This window comes from Centrocercus urophasianus, unplaced genomic scaffold (assembly GCF_019232065.1).
Source record: "Centrocercus urophasianus isolate 14NV4802_14NV808 unplaced genomic scaffold, USGS_Curo_1.0 seq_13, whole genome shotgun sequence".
Lineage (NCBI taxonomy): Eukaryota > Metazoa > Chordata > Aves > Galliformes > Phasianidae > Centrocercus > Centrocercus urophasianus.
Window position 1 is genome coordinate 39,779,125 of NW_024884475.1, and position 14,859 is coordinate 39,793,983.

The 14,859-nt window shown below is 39.7% G+C and overlaps 1 protein-coding gene across 1 annotated transcript in view; it reads right to left on the minus strand.

Moving 5' to 3' along the window:
- Window positions 1–120: 120 nt before the first annotated feature.
- The window catches only part of MOB1B (MOB kinase activator 1B), a 38,734-nt gene continuing 23,995 nt past the window's right edge, over window positions 121–14,859 (minus strand). Inside the window, exons 3-6 of the mRNA XM_042811612.1 lie at window positions 14,655–14,748; window positions 9,372–9,505; window positions 6,769–6,932; window positions 121–6,173 (exon numbers count right to left, since the gene is read on the minus strand). Coding sequence (XP_042667546.1) covers window positions 6,096–6,173; window positions 6,769–6,932; window positions 9,372–9,505; window positions 14,655–14,748 — 470 coding nt within the window. The 3' untranslated portion in view covers window positions 121–6,095. The remainder of the gene's footprint in view (window positions 6,174–6,768; window positions 6,933–9,371; window positions 9,506–14,654; window positions 14,749–14,859) is intronic.

A 14,859-nucleotide genomic window follows, 5' to 3' on the forward strand; every position in this document is an offset into this window, starting at 1 on the left:
GGCCGCGAGGGCCACGGGGAGCGGGCGGACGCGGCTCGGCCCGGCGCTTCGCGGCCCGCGGCGAAGGGAGAGGGAGGAGGCGTGGGCCGCGAGAGAAGGAGAGGCCGAGGGGAGGCGTGGTCAAACACAGCTATTTATTGTCTCTTATAAACAGCCTTCAGCTCTTGTTGAAAAAACCTAGAATTTAAATATTTTGTCCCGTCACGTACTACTATCTGTATACATTATTTACAACTCTCGGACACGGTGCGGATCTTCAGACATTCCGTTGTTGTTACTGTACATCGCAAGCCGTTCTCGCTTAACACCGAAATGCCGAGCGGTGCCTGGGAACGGAACATCGGCACAGCGAGCGGACAGTAAGGGCTCTGCCCTCACATCCCCCATTTTGCACCGTCTTTGCTCCCGGACGTTGAAAGACTGTAAACGAGGAGGCTGCGTTAGCGTTGCTTCTGCGCTATTTTGTTTTTCTCCTTCAGAAATGGCCTTCTGTTGAAACCTCACTCTTCCCGCATTCCCCTCTCCCCACGCAGAGGGACGCCGAGCCGGGCGGCGCTGCTCAGACGGCGGCAGAAGCTGGCAGCTTACAAAATAACGAGCTTAGTTTAGTGGCTATAAGAATTAATTTCCCCTAAAAATACTCTAGGAACGATTCAGGGAATTTGTTTCTAAAGCAAAAGCAATCCGATGTTCACCTAGACTGCAATCTTAACCTGGCTATAAGGAAGCAGAAAGAAAAGCAGGACAGTGCGAAGGTTCAGCACTTACACCGACAAATGTTAGTCTCTTATTGCGAGGTAAGACATCCAGGAAAAGAGGGCAGGCAATCATCAAACTGCTCGTGGCTTCACTAGCGCACTAGTAAAGGAAAAATCAAATAGCAATGAAAGGAAACAAGATTCAGAGTGAAGTGATTCTCAGTGAAAGAAAAGCAAGGAGTCTGCATTCACACTGCACTTTTTAAAACAGTTCAACTAAAAAGGGGGTTATAGACAGCCATAGAGCACTCTGGCAGGTAGGAAGGGGAGAGAGGCTGGTAAGAAAAAGAGTTACCCAAAAACATATGTGTTCGGAATAAAATTATGTCACGTGGTTCAAGAGAACAGGGAGGTGAGAAACAGAAAGGAACAATCTCAAAGGTACATAAAGTCCATAGCAGCAAATAGGTATCCTTTACCTGTTAAAGGAGCATCAGGGAGACTGGAGCGCTCAGTCCTATATACTGAATAAGGACAGCGCTCCTTTCTATCTGGAAGTAAAAGCTAAAATTCAAAGCTCCACATTGCATAGTAAGCAGTTAAAGAAAACTAGTACTTGCAGACGGGCTGTCAGCCCTTTGAAACCTGTTTTCTCCTCTCAGCTACCTGCAACAGCAAAATGTGGCATTTTTAAAATTGCAATTAAAAATCAGCTTGCATCTCTGACTTGAATGTAAAAGACACAAGCACAACATACCCAACACCATCTCAACGGCGTCAACATTGGCAACAGTGACCGAATGTGATCAACTTCACAGTTTGTCCCATCCTGTCTAGAGGTAGATGACCTCCTGAAGTTACCATCAGAATCACTGACATGTTCAGCATGCTGGTAGCTGACAAACACCCCAAACAGAGTTTAAGGACATCACTGACTGGAAGGCCTCGGCAAGCACTGGCAGCCCATCAACACCTTCTGCTCCCAGTGACAATGAAGCAGGGAGGTTTTGTTTCAAAGCGCTCGTGACACGTAACAGAATCCACCTGTAACATGGGCCTAAAGCAGCAGATTTTCTTCAGGGTTCATTTCTCTGGGTTTTATTTGGGAGTGAGGTGTCCTCCCCCAAACAATGCACTGTTTTATAAACACATTCAATCTATTCAGATTCAGCTTGTAAAACATGACTTTTGCGTAGCATTTTGATGTGCCCTTACATCAAAAGTGTAAACACACATGAACTTCTGGTCCCACAACTTTTTGAAGAAAACAAAACAAAAATAAAAATAAAAGCTGCAAATATAAACAGCATAGGGATGCTGAATCCCAAATACTGCACACATATCATTAATGTTGTTTTCAAGCGTTGTATAATTAAACAGCGTGTTCATACTGCTGTCAGACAAATCAAGATCTCCAAGCTTTTATTACACACCTAGAAACTGTTCTGTAAAACTGCTTTTACTGGCAGATACTAAATACAAAAAGATACACCATCCCTTTAAGACTAATACTTTTTATAATACATTCAAATTCTTATTCAGTGAACTGCAGCAGAAGCCTCTGAATTTATAGAATTGGAAGCTTTAAAAAAAGAAAAAAAAAAAAAAAAGGAAGAAAAAAAATGCTCCTGAGTGGAAAATTAGGTGAGCAATTGCAGTGGCATCAATCACAGCAAATCCTCACTTCTAAGTATTCTTTTTTCAACACAGAAACTGGTAAGACAGCTTTAAATCTGATGGAGAATGTCTCTTGTTTAACACCTTGGTGCAGACTTGTACCACTCTCCGGTCTCACTGCAATGTGATAACAAGGGCTCTGGCGCTGGCTGAAAGGCTCCAAGAAGCGTTATCAGCTCAGAGAATGCACACATGCAGCCTATGAGCAGCACTGAATCAACTCAGCAAAGAGTTTTCATTGGCAATTTTATCAAACTTTTACTATCAAACTGCATCTGCAGCACCCTTCACGCTTCTGTAGCTGGATGCCGATCTCCCTCTCAAGCTTGAAAGTTTCAGTCATTAAACACTTCTCAGATAGAAGTATGCATAAAAGGCTGCGTGTGCAAGATGTTCTGAATTCAGCTTCCTGCGTGACTGAAGTCCATTTAAAAAAAGCACACTTTAAATTTAGGAGCTAAGCTGCTTTTACATTGTCAGGAGGATGCTCTCCACCTCCATAATTGCAATGATGTCAGTCTTTTGTGTTATTCATTCCCGAGCTAACAGAGCCCTCCAGTCCTCCACCCAGAGCTAGCTACAGCTCCCCAGTCAGGCTCACGGTCACATCCCAATTAGATGCCACTATCTTACTCAGTTACAAACAAGCTTGCAGCTGAAAAGATGTCATGAATGACACACACCGTCCCCCTAAGTATCGCATTCCCAGCTGCCACACAGCACCAAAAAAAAAAAAAAAAAAAAAAGTAATAAATGGGCAAAGGACTCTTCCTGCAACTTTCCAACACATGGGAGATTTCTTGCTCACGGGAGCTCCTTCTTTCTTAGCAGCATGTTGTTCATCTCCTGACAGCAGCATTTAGATGTTAGACCACCAACTGAGTCTTCTACTGGCCAACAAAATTTCATGGGGCTGTCTACCCGATCAGTATGTCTTATGAACAGCAAATCTGACAAAAGCATTGAGGTGAATATTGCAGCTGTAAGCGGCTTGCCCAAGTAAAAGGAAATGGTGTTCGTACCTCTTGTTTGCTTTTGCCTTCAGTTGTCTTGTACCCCCACAGTTCTTTTTCTATCACCCAACTTGCTGAAGAGTTATCAGATCCTAGGCACCTCTCTTCTTTATCTCCCAGGTATATGTGTACACATGGGAGAGTCAAAATTGTCACTGGCTGAGAAGGGGTAACACCTTACTCTTTTCAAACTTGGAATTTGTCAAAATATTTGAGGGAAAACTCTCTTTGCATCAACAGCCTGACCCACCTTATTCTTCCAGTGTGGACTGTGATCAATCCAATCCAATGCCAACTCTCAGCATAAAGAAAAATCATGCAATTTCCTTTGACAGTCACACAATTAGGAAAATATCTTCATCCTGTGTGACTTAAGAAGCTGAAACAGAGTAAATACAATTTTCTTGTGTCTTTAACTTACAAGCAGCTTCTACTGGACAATGATCTTGTCCTGCAGAGGTGCCAAAATATATTCTATGTTTTTTGAACTTCAATGAAGCTTCTAATGAAGCCAAGTACTATCTGAATTACATAGGCTAAACTGCAGCTATTTGCAAGCAGTTACTGTACCTAACATATACTGTAACCAAACCTAAACTCACATGAACACTACTGCATGACTACTCTTCACCACTCTTCAAGAAGACAGCTTGTTTTCATTACTAAATGAAAAGCTGTGAAATGAGCACACAAGGCCATTCTCTATTTCAGACTAGGTCGTCTTAACTGTTCTTAAGCTGGGTGAGAAGGGAAAGAAAAAAAAAAAAAGAGACAGAAGTTACAGAAGTTTAAACTGATTTTCATTCTGACTAGGAAATTCAACTCCATTGAAGAATAACATTGTTCTTATAATAAGTTATAGATGATTCTGAAATATATTATTTAAACTTAAAAATAATGATTCTAGTCACTAAAATGAACATATATTTGTTATTGTGCTTAAATATTTCTTAGCTGGCTATATTAATGGCCACTTATATATTTTGCAGGCTTGTGTTTTCAGTCTAGCAGAGGTACCCAAAGCATATGCGCAACTTCTCTGCCATACACCATACAGCTTGGCTTCAGCTGTACATTTTTTAGTTTTAAGAGTTACTTGGGTCATATACACAGCTCAATTGATGCATTCACATTACCAAGGTCCAGAAAAGGTGCTGTAGCAGTCTCAATCTAGCCAAGCCTGGCAGTGTTAATCATCTAGTGCATTATATTTGGCAACTAGTGATATCATGGGATAGCATACTGCAGAACCTAATGCAGATTTCTTTGTATCCCAAATACAACAGCTTTGACAAGGCCTGTAAATGAACAACAGACATCTGGGCAATGCGAAACCAGACACTGATGTAGTTGCAGCAAAGATTTCAAAGCCACTGTCTGTGGATCATTCCAGAAGTTAACTTGCCACAAGTCATTCTTGTGTCTGGTTTGAGACAACAGAAGGACAGGAAGGCAGAGAGACTAACACAGGTGAGGGAAGGAGACATTTTGGTTCTGTTCTCTCAGGAATGAAAGATGCACTTGCCAAATCATAAACCACTGATATGTTCCAATTACTTCTCCAAAATTCCGTAGTTCTTTGGAGACAAGTAACAATTTTAAGTGAGGAAGAATACCACTGTGCTAAACTTAATCCTAAATGATCCACAAAATTATTTTCCCTTCAAGATAAATTCCCTACTGTAGAAAACACTGATCATCAGAGTTCCTTCACAGAGCTGGGCTTTTTATTTCTAACTTAGGAACATCACCTCATGAGTTATTTTTCAAAGCAGAGTTTTCTTAGTACTACTCCAGTGTACTTTTGATAGTAACTACCTTCCCTAACTGTAGCTGTGCAAACTGACAATTCATTTGGCAAATACTTGGAAATCGAATGGAGGTGCCTGACTTGAGGTGCTATTTTATTCACATGTTCAAAACATAAGAGCAACTATGAAAAGCAAAAACCAGTGCAACAGACATTAACTATTTGCTAACCACAGGTTCTCTATAATTTTGACACCACTTTCTTCATTCTGATTTGGTGACTAGAACTTCATTGTCACTTTTTGTTATAAGAAATATCTAGTTTTGAAAAAATCTATATTAATCTCTCTAAAAAAATAAGACAAATATTTGTATTAAAAGCTGGAGATCATCGATTTAAGTAAGTTATGGCTTTTTTTACTGTAAGTATTTATATATATATGTATATATATATATATATATTTTTTTTTTTTTTTCCTAAAACAAGTATCAGTAAGTATCCTGGATGTTAGCTCATATTTTCTGTTTCCAGCAATGTTCAGTATTGTATGTGCTTTGCACCTCAGAAGTGAGTCTGCCAAGGCACTTAGAGAATATAAGGAAGTCTTCCAGGGACTTCATTAGAATGGGCTACCATTGACACAATACAGAACCCATCCACCAGCAGAGTCAAACCCCCAGCCAAGCATGTTCCCTTTACAAACACTCAGCACCTGCTAAAATTCCACAATGAATAACTATAAAAAAAAAAGCTATTTACTGCATGTCACTAACAGACAAAAGATTTCCCCTAATAAAAGCACAGAGAGTAGATCTTGGCTGTTAGGAATAACAGCACAGGTTTTCCTTTTGTTTTTAAAAAACAAATGAACAACAGCAAAAAAAAAAAAAAAAACAAACCAAACATATACCACACGCTTGCTTAAAGAAACAAGTGACTTAAAAAATCCTCTTCCTTTTATCTGTCCTTAGAGGTGAGTTTTTCAATCAGTTCTTGAAGTGGTGCAAGCTCTCTTCTGTCAATAAGGTTGAATTCCTGTAATAGGGTTGAGGAAAAAGACAAACATACAGTTTTAATTGTGTAGCTCAAGAAAGAAGTGTGATCCAGACAGAATTCATTTCACAGGCTCTTCATGATCAGGCCTTGCCACTGCAGCATCTTCTGTCTACTTGTTATTATCTCCATAGCACGGTTTAACTGCCTAAAGCTTTTTCTTTTACCCCATTTAAGCGGAGCAAACATGCTAAGAAGCTGCCCTTGGCTGAGCAACCAACAAATGGAGAAAAATGTAATTTTGTAGCAAGAATGCTCTCTTCAGTCTTCAATCAATAGTTTCAAAGACTGTCCTCCCTCTTTCTTCTATAAGGAATTATCGTTCTACTTAATTATTTGATAGTGAATACTTTATGGTATTCACTTTGGTAGCAAATGAACACTTCACTGAAAACCTTTCAATTCCTCGAATACTTCCAGCAGTAAATATACATACAAATATAATGAGACATTTAGAGCCTTACAGGTATCTACTCTATAAACATACCAGCTGTTAAGAAAAAGAATGAGTGTTACTTTGGCAAATTATTTTTCCGTTTTATTATAACTGTGACTATAATGTTCCTGCCACGCTTACCTGAACAAAAAATATAAAGTGCTTGAAGGATGTGTTAAGATGTGCTTCCTCCTGTAGCTGAATCACTGGATCAAAGTGCTGGTGATAAATGTGAGCATAAACTCGGAAGAGGCGCTTTAAAATCGTCTTTGCCACTGACATGAAATTCTTTGGGAACGGTACACCTAGAAATAAGGAAACAGATGAGTTACTTTTAAATGCCTATGCCATGTTCATTTATTTTGAAAGCCGCTATAACCCAACCTGATTTCTTGGCTCCAACTGAATCTTTCACAGAGTGTTACATTTCACTCAGCAATTCTGTCTGTAAACTACATGATGTGCTTGGACTGACACACAATGACAAGTTCGTTAGAAGACCACAGGGAGATGATATTTCTCTCCCACTTGTGATCCAGTGGCTTATGAACTCATACAAAACAAACTGGACTACATTTCTACACTGAACCCACCTAGCTACAGCTTCCAGATACTACATCTTCTCACGTATCAGGATAGTTCCTTGGAGAACTTTCTCGGACTGAGCATCTCCTTGCTGTGTGGATGGATTCAGGTGCTTAAACAGAGGCATATAGTACAAACACATAAGCCCTCTTAGTACCTGCTGGCCTCTGACTGCCAATGCAGATAAGTGGAAGTCTCCTGCAGGCTCTGAGTCTCACTGAAGGCCCTATGCAAGTGTCAGAGATAACACAGGACACCTTTAAGTGACACCAGATGACTTTGTGTAGGTAGCCGAAACTCCCTTTTAGTATTAGCAGTTTGTTGTTTTTCAGTTCTCTTTGCTAGAGCGAAGTAAGAAAAAATGCTCTCTTGCAGCTTCATGAACAGAAGCTGTACTAATATTGAACACATATTGGAACATTCATAAAATGCTCTCTTATGTGCCTCATGAAGAGACCATTTCCATCTCCTTACCATCCCCATTACCACCTCCTAGCCTGAAGCTACTGCTTTCTTTCCTATTGCTGAGTAATTCTGACACAAGCTCTTTTCAGTCATTTCAGTGAAAATGACATAGGACATGTAAAATCAGCTTCAACAGTAGCTCTTCATCAGTGTACAAGTCACTGGGAGCAATAACCTATTCAGCCAACACATTCACATACTAAAAAAAGACATTTATCAACCACCTAAGTAGATTAAGCCTGACTAACTTCTCATCACGTAACAGATTTGCCAGTCAGCTTAGTTCTTCTGGAGTCTTTCCAATTTGTGAAGTCCTGTGTGAAGGCCAGAAGCCAAAGCTGTATGCTGGTGGTTAATCATGATCTCAAAAATGCTTTCAAATACTGAAAATACAATTTCCATGCTCTATTAAAGCTTGTCCTGCTTATACATACACATCACATTTCCAACATTGGCCACAGCATCACATGGAAAGTTCATTTTTAATTGCTTATCCACTGCAGCCTTTAAGTCCCTTTTCACATCATTGCATTTCAAAAATACATACCATTAAAAAAAAGTCTTCACAGAAATATAAGCTGCAGAGAAAGATCAAGACCTGATGTCGTTTTTTAAGCACCACTTTAAAACAAACTGTAAGTATTCAATATAATACCTTTTAGTAGCAGATTTATAACCCAGCTCTGAACTTTACGCTGAAACACTAAAATAACTGGCACAGGAAGAGAAGATACTGTGCTCACATCTACGGAACAGGGAGTGTTTAGATTTCTGTCATTTCTTCCCAAACTAACCATCTTTCTTTGCACATCTGTCTACTGTAAGCAAAAACAAATGCTACTTGATTCTGACAGGTGGTCCTGTTTCACTGAATAAGCTTATTGAAATGTGTTAAATGCCTCAGAAACTATTAACAAAATACAAGCAATTAAGAGATCTCCCTCCCTTTCTCCACAATGGATCATAAGCCTATGAGCACCACTGTACTGGAAAACTGCCAGTTAGGAGCCTAGAACAAACAGTCCTTCATGCCTCCAACAAGATTTTCTTCTTGTTGTCATGTCAGAATCAGTGGTTGTTCATTATTTTCCACCTCTTTTTCTGAAAAAAACACTCTTAAATATATATCTCCCATCTTCATTTCAAAAGAAAATAAAATCATGCACTTCGGATCAAAAATGCAATCCAGCTTCTTTAGAGGTAATGGCTAAGAGAAGTTCCCAATGATAGACTAAGCATCCTTCCTTCATTGAAGATCTGCTAGTTTGCAGCAGTCTACCGGCTATAAGATATAGAGACCCTCCTACTTATTTTTAAAGAAACAAACCACTTTTCTAATATTTAAAAAAAAAGAAATGACAGTTAAGTAGAAACAATACTTCCTGCATCAGAGTTGGCTAGCTGTTTATTAAAAATATTAACACATGGGCTAGAGATCATGCACACATTAGTTCTACCTTAACAGATAAGAGCACCTTTCCAAACATAGAATCACAAGGTTGGGAAGGACCTACAAGATCATCTAGTCCAACCATCCTCCTATTACCACTAATACCACAAGCAGTATAACATAATGTTACCCTCACAGCTGTCCTACTCAAGAAGAGTCACGTAGGATACGTTTCAATGCTACAAGACTTGAATATTTCTGTACAACCATAATCCAAATACATTGTTCAATGTTACTTGTTTACCTATTTTAGAAGGAAATAGCGTTTCATCATCCAGCTGATCCTGGACCCAAGTCATCAGGTAATCAATGTACTTTGGCGCAGAGCACTTAATTGGTTTCTTTATGTTTGTCCCATCTGCCCAATGGTACTCGTACCTGGGTTGGGACAGCAACAAGAAGACATTTCTTAATACACGTGAATCATTCCTAACACAGCCTGGGAAGACGCTCTTCCTGCACCACTCCCCATACCAACACCCTCCCACAGCCCTTCCTTGAAGCTAAGGTCCAAAAGCTGCCAATGTAATCTGCAGCTGCTCCAGACCCAACCTGCAATCCTTCTTTAGCAAGCCACCATAGCCTGTGAAGGCTTCCAAAAACTTCCTTTTTCACAGGCACAACACATTCATCCCACACTCCTGCCAAAAACATGTCAACCTATGGTTAAAGCATGTCTGTACATCAAAAAGCTGCTGTAAGAAGTAAACCTCTAAATTGCACACAGGGCACTTCTGCTAGAAAAGGCAACAGCTACTTTTCCTTTCTTTAAAGCAGTTTGGGTTGCTTTTGTTTGTTTGTTTTTAAAGGAAAAAAAAAAAAAAAAAAGGACTGTAACTTGTTGAAATTAAATATCAGACAACTGCATTAAATTCTCCACTTGAAATTAGGCTTACAGGTTTTGCCTGACAACCAAACTACGTTGGCTCTTGCCAGTGTTCCTAAATTATGATTGCATTAAGAGACTAGGAAGAGATTCAGATGTAAATTAATGCCAAGTAACACTATTTAAGAACTCAAAGCAAGTATAAGGTGCACTTTAGTAAACAGTCTCGAGGAAGCTTCTAGATTAAGTAGTTGTCCTTAGGCAGCACCTAATAGCTTAGCATTACCATGCAGCACACAAACTAGATTCCAAAAGTCTTGGTATCCAGATACACCACCAATTCACTGGGTAGTTTCAGGATGTGTTTTAGCTTAGTTTTTCCTATCTGTAAATAAGGTGGCATCACGCCTTTACAAAACACTGGCGTCATCATGGAGCAATAAAAAGTGTACTCTTCTTATTTTTCCTCTATTTGTAAGGCTAATAATGCTGACACGTAGCTTATTTAATGAGTAGATTCCAGCTTCATTCATTTTACAGGTACTAATTGAACCCGTGGCATTATAAAAGCCATGGAAAACTATTAAACAGGAGGAATTTGCATGCACAAACAGATATAAACAAGTCCTCATAAAATTAGAATGGAAAAGATTTTTTGAGTGACTAGGGGAGTGTAGTCCACACAAGTCCAGACATAGGAGAAGACAGCTTATCTTGGGAAAACATAGCTGGAAAAAGGAAGAACCAACTATATTTGATGCTCATAGTCTGACAATATCAGCTTTCAAGTGAACCACAGCATTCCTTCCTATTTCTTGCCAAGTACCAATGTGCAGGTCTTAATATCCCCTGCCAAACTGTAACTTCTGAGCAGGTTTGATTGTGGTTTTTTTTAACCCACATCTGCTTTAGGCCAGGCAGCCCTGCTCAGTCAGCCAGCCAGCAAGCCCAGCCTGAAACAAAAGGGACTGCTGAGCTCTGGAGCTCTGAAATCCTCCCAAAGGAATAAATGCACAGTGGGTCAGGATGGCTGCGCCTCCCATTTTTTTACTAATAAAAAGTCAATGACAAGGGCGGTACCGTCAGGTCACTCATGCTTTTACAGCAAACACATACACCAGATAGAAGATCTGTCCCAGCTCTTTTTAAAAGATTTCAAAGAGATGCTATTTCTGGTCAGTACTTTACATGGAGGATAACATGCTCAACTGTTATATTTCAGTACAGCTGTGCCCTACCACAGTGTTTGGGCTACAAACACTGCTATCTGAACTCTACCTGACTATGTGCTCTTAGTATCAGGGAATGGGGGTATGGGAAAGATCTTCTATTTTGAAGACTATTCACATCATTTTATGCAGGACTTAACCATATCTGATTGATTTGTCTTGAAATTTTAACAAATCTGGTTTTGTTAGAACAATAACTGAAGAAACATTTTCACTATACACAAATTTCACAATTGTGAGTGTGCTGCTAACAATTGTATTAACAGGTCTTATTTTTCTAATGGTAAGAAATCAGAAGGTCTGAAGGCATTTTTAAATCATGTCTCAAAATACATGAGAAAATTCCATACACACTGAACAGACACAGCATTTCTAGCATGAAAAAAAATTAAGTTAAAAAGAATAAGAAAAAAAAAATAGTATTCCTCACCACCTAGCATTAACTCAGTACAAAGATTTAAGTATTAATAACCCAGGACAAATACCAACACTTTAGCTAAGGTGCCAGATTCGTACAGAGAAAGTAGAACAACAAGAGAAAACCTAAGCTAAATGCTAGCTCTCATCCAAATATTCCAGATCCCTTAGAAGCCTGCTCTCCTTGCATTTTTTAGAGGGAGAAGTGCCACAGAATTACCTTTAAAGTAATACAGCTCTTAAGAAACACCAAAGACATACCCTGACAACAGTGAATACAAGCTCCCTGCACACAGCGGGCGTGTAACCTTCACCAAGTCAAAAGGCACAGAGCGTCAAGAAAAGGCAAAAGGAGTAACACTGCTGGGAGATGTGGGGTATTTCACTGACTTGATTCATTGGTTATTTCTTTACTTATTGGTAAGGATGCACTGGGCAGAAGACAGCACATCAACATTTGAAGATGGTACATTGTAACCATGGGGGATTTAAGAGAAGCTGTCCAGAGTGTTATTTGAAATCCAAGCTTAGAAGCACTGGGAACCTACAAACCTCATGACAATCAACAGGCTCTCACCATCACTAAGAGTGAGCTTAACTATCTCAATCAAAAGCCTAAACGTGGATTTCAGAGCCTCTGTCCAGAAATCCTGCTTTGAAAAATGCACCAACCGTGTCCTTCCCCCTTGCTTCTACAATTTACTATGGAGGGAAATAAATACCCTTGCACCACAGTGCTCAGTACATACATTACTTTTATGCAAGTTCTTAACATATTTATCATGCTTATTGCATTGATGGCGATATAAGGATAGTAAGAAATGATAATCGACTTCAGTTCACTCGGGTAGAAAGTGTTTGGTCTTGCAAATGTGAAAAGAGTGGAACATTATCATGAGAAACCATGCATTTTGGAACAAATCAAACAATTTTCTCAAACAATTAGACAATGACTTGTGCAGCAGGCACAAGAGATCTCTTTTTGATCTTTATGTCAATCCTTTATTAACTCCGTTAAACATTAATTCAGCAATCTTTCCAACAAAGAGAAGTCCTAAAGAAATTTAAGGGACCCCATGGCAGATAATGCCTCATGTCAGCATTTCCACTGGGAATATGTAGCCCTGAGTCTGTAAAATACCAATGTACTCCAAACTCAAAGTAATTAAACAGAAAGGTTTGTGTGTGGATGCAATTATACCAGCTTGTAAGTGACATACAGGACTTAACCTGCAGAGAAAACAAATAAATAAATAACAGGAAATTTAAGACTGTAAAGTCAGAGTGCTTGGTGCTTTTAGTTCTCCCCACACTACTGCTGCCTAACCTGTTTCAAGCGACTTTACGGAATTTGTTCAGCTAACCCATGCTCTTCCATCTGAAATAGACGAGTGCACAGTAATGGTGGCAGCTCAGCTGTGGCTGTAAGCAGTCAGCAATCTTCAGCCTAGCAGCATTAAGGACCTCATAAAACTCAATGTCTTGAGCCAGAAGATAATATGAAATAGAGATAAGAAACAGGAAAAAACAAACAAACAAACAAACTGTAAATATCAGTGCTGTTATGGTAACGTGGTTTCTACTACCGCCTCCATAATCAAAATTCTGCAGATCACCTTTAACCTAAAGAGTGGCCATGCTCATTCAGACCAAAAGCATAGTGCTCACTCCACTGCCAATCACTGCAGCCTCACCTATCTCTGTTCCGTGACTGCCTGGCCTAAGTCCCCTCCACCACATGAACACTTTGGACACTCTTTTGCAAAATCCATTCCTGCACACAAGTAGGGCTGCAGACTTTGGGGAATGCTTTAAAAATCCTACAGATAAGTCCCATCTGATTAAAAACTTGGCAGAATGTATTTCCTAGCCTCTAGCGTCTCTTTTCTAGCTTGCTTCATACCTGCTCGAGCACTACATAAGTTTCTGTCAATGGCTGTCAGTCTCTTTGGAGAAATAAATTGTTTAGACTGGCAGTCAGAAAGCTAAGCACTAATTAACCTCCATCCCATGTAACTGCTTCTCATCAGTCAAACAATAAAGCAAACAAATATTTTCATGTTCTCATTTAATAACCAAGAGCCTGTTCTGCATGCTGAAGCATAAAACAGACAATGGGCTATGTCATTGCACAAGCTCATTCCAAAGTTCATTTGTATAATAGTAAACTTCTTTCTTTTGCATTTTCACCCCCTTCCCTATTTTGCAGCAGCACATCTGCCTGCCCACACTGCTTCTGGCGTTCTGCAGCAGCCATCATTAGTTTAAGAACACAGCACCAAACGTTTCCTTGGTCTGGCTGTTTTCACCTTGCAGAGTTCATACCCTCCCATTTTCAGCAGCTCTGCCCCCCAGCAGCTCTCTTTTCCTTGCCCTCAGCTCCCCACCTTGCTGCCTTCAGACAGTAACAACATACATCCTTAGAAAGCAGGAAAAGGTGGAGAACTGTTTTTCTTTGTTGCTTATTTAAGATTTTAATGTAAAAAGGAAGCATTGCTTTCCCATCTCTACTTGCTTACAAATTCAGGTATTCTCTCCGAAAAACACTAGGAAGCTGAAGAGCAAAGAAAAACACAATGCTGGATGCCTGCACGAAGGCGAAAGCATAGGCAACAATCAAGGAAGTGAAACTTCACTGAGTGAAAGGGCAGGGAATTCTTACTCAGACTACTCAAACCTGATGCCAAGTCTCTTTCAACAGTACCTAGTCAAACACCTCAAAGAAAGATTTTGCTTATTCCTAGTTGAATGCTTGCAGATGAAAGCATCCAGTCTTAAATTAAGAAGGACTCGTTAACATTTCAGAACAAAAAGAGAATGCAGTTCTGATGGTCAGGCTATTTCCCAGGCTAAATAAAACAATTACTATAAAAAACTTTCAATTCCCTAGTCCCTTACAAAGGGTCAAGCTTTTTCTCTCCACACATAACAAAAGACGACATCCCTTCTACTCACAAAGGTTATCGTTTTTCTGGCACTCAGCTGAGCCAGACTCTTTCGAATGCAAAATCATCTCAAGAATTGCACACTGAACAATGAGTAAAAGTGATCTTACTTCGGGCCAGCAGACATCACGGGACAACTCTCCTCTGTGCAGAAGTCTGTAATGGTTCCATAGAGCATATTGATCTGGTTGAAGAAGTCAACAGCTGCAAAACATGTAAATCATGCATTATTACTCTGCAGTTTAATTGCAAAACAAACTTCCTACAGCCTGAACTGTAAAACATACGCTGCCGAAAAGGGTCCTGGATTATTTG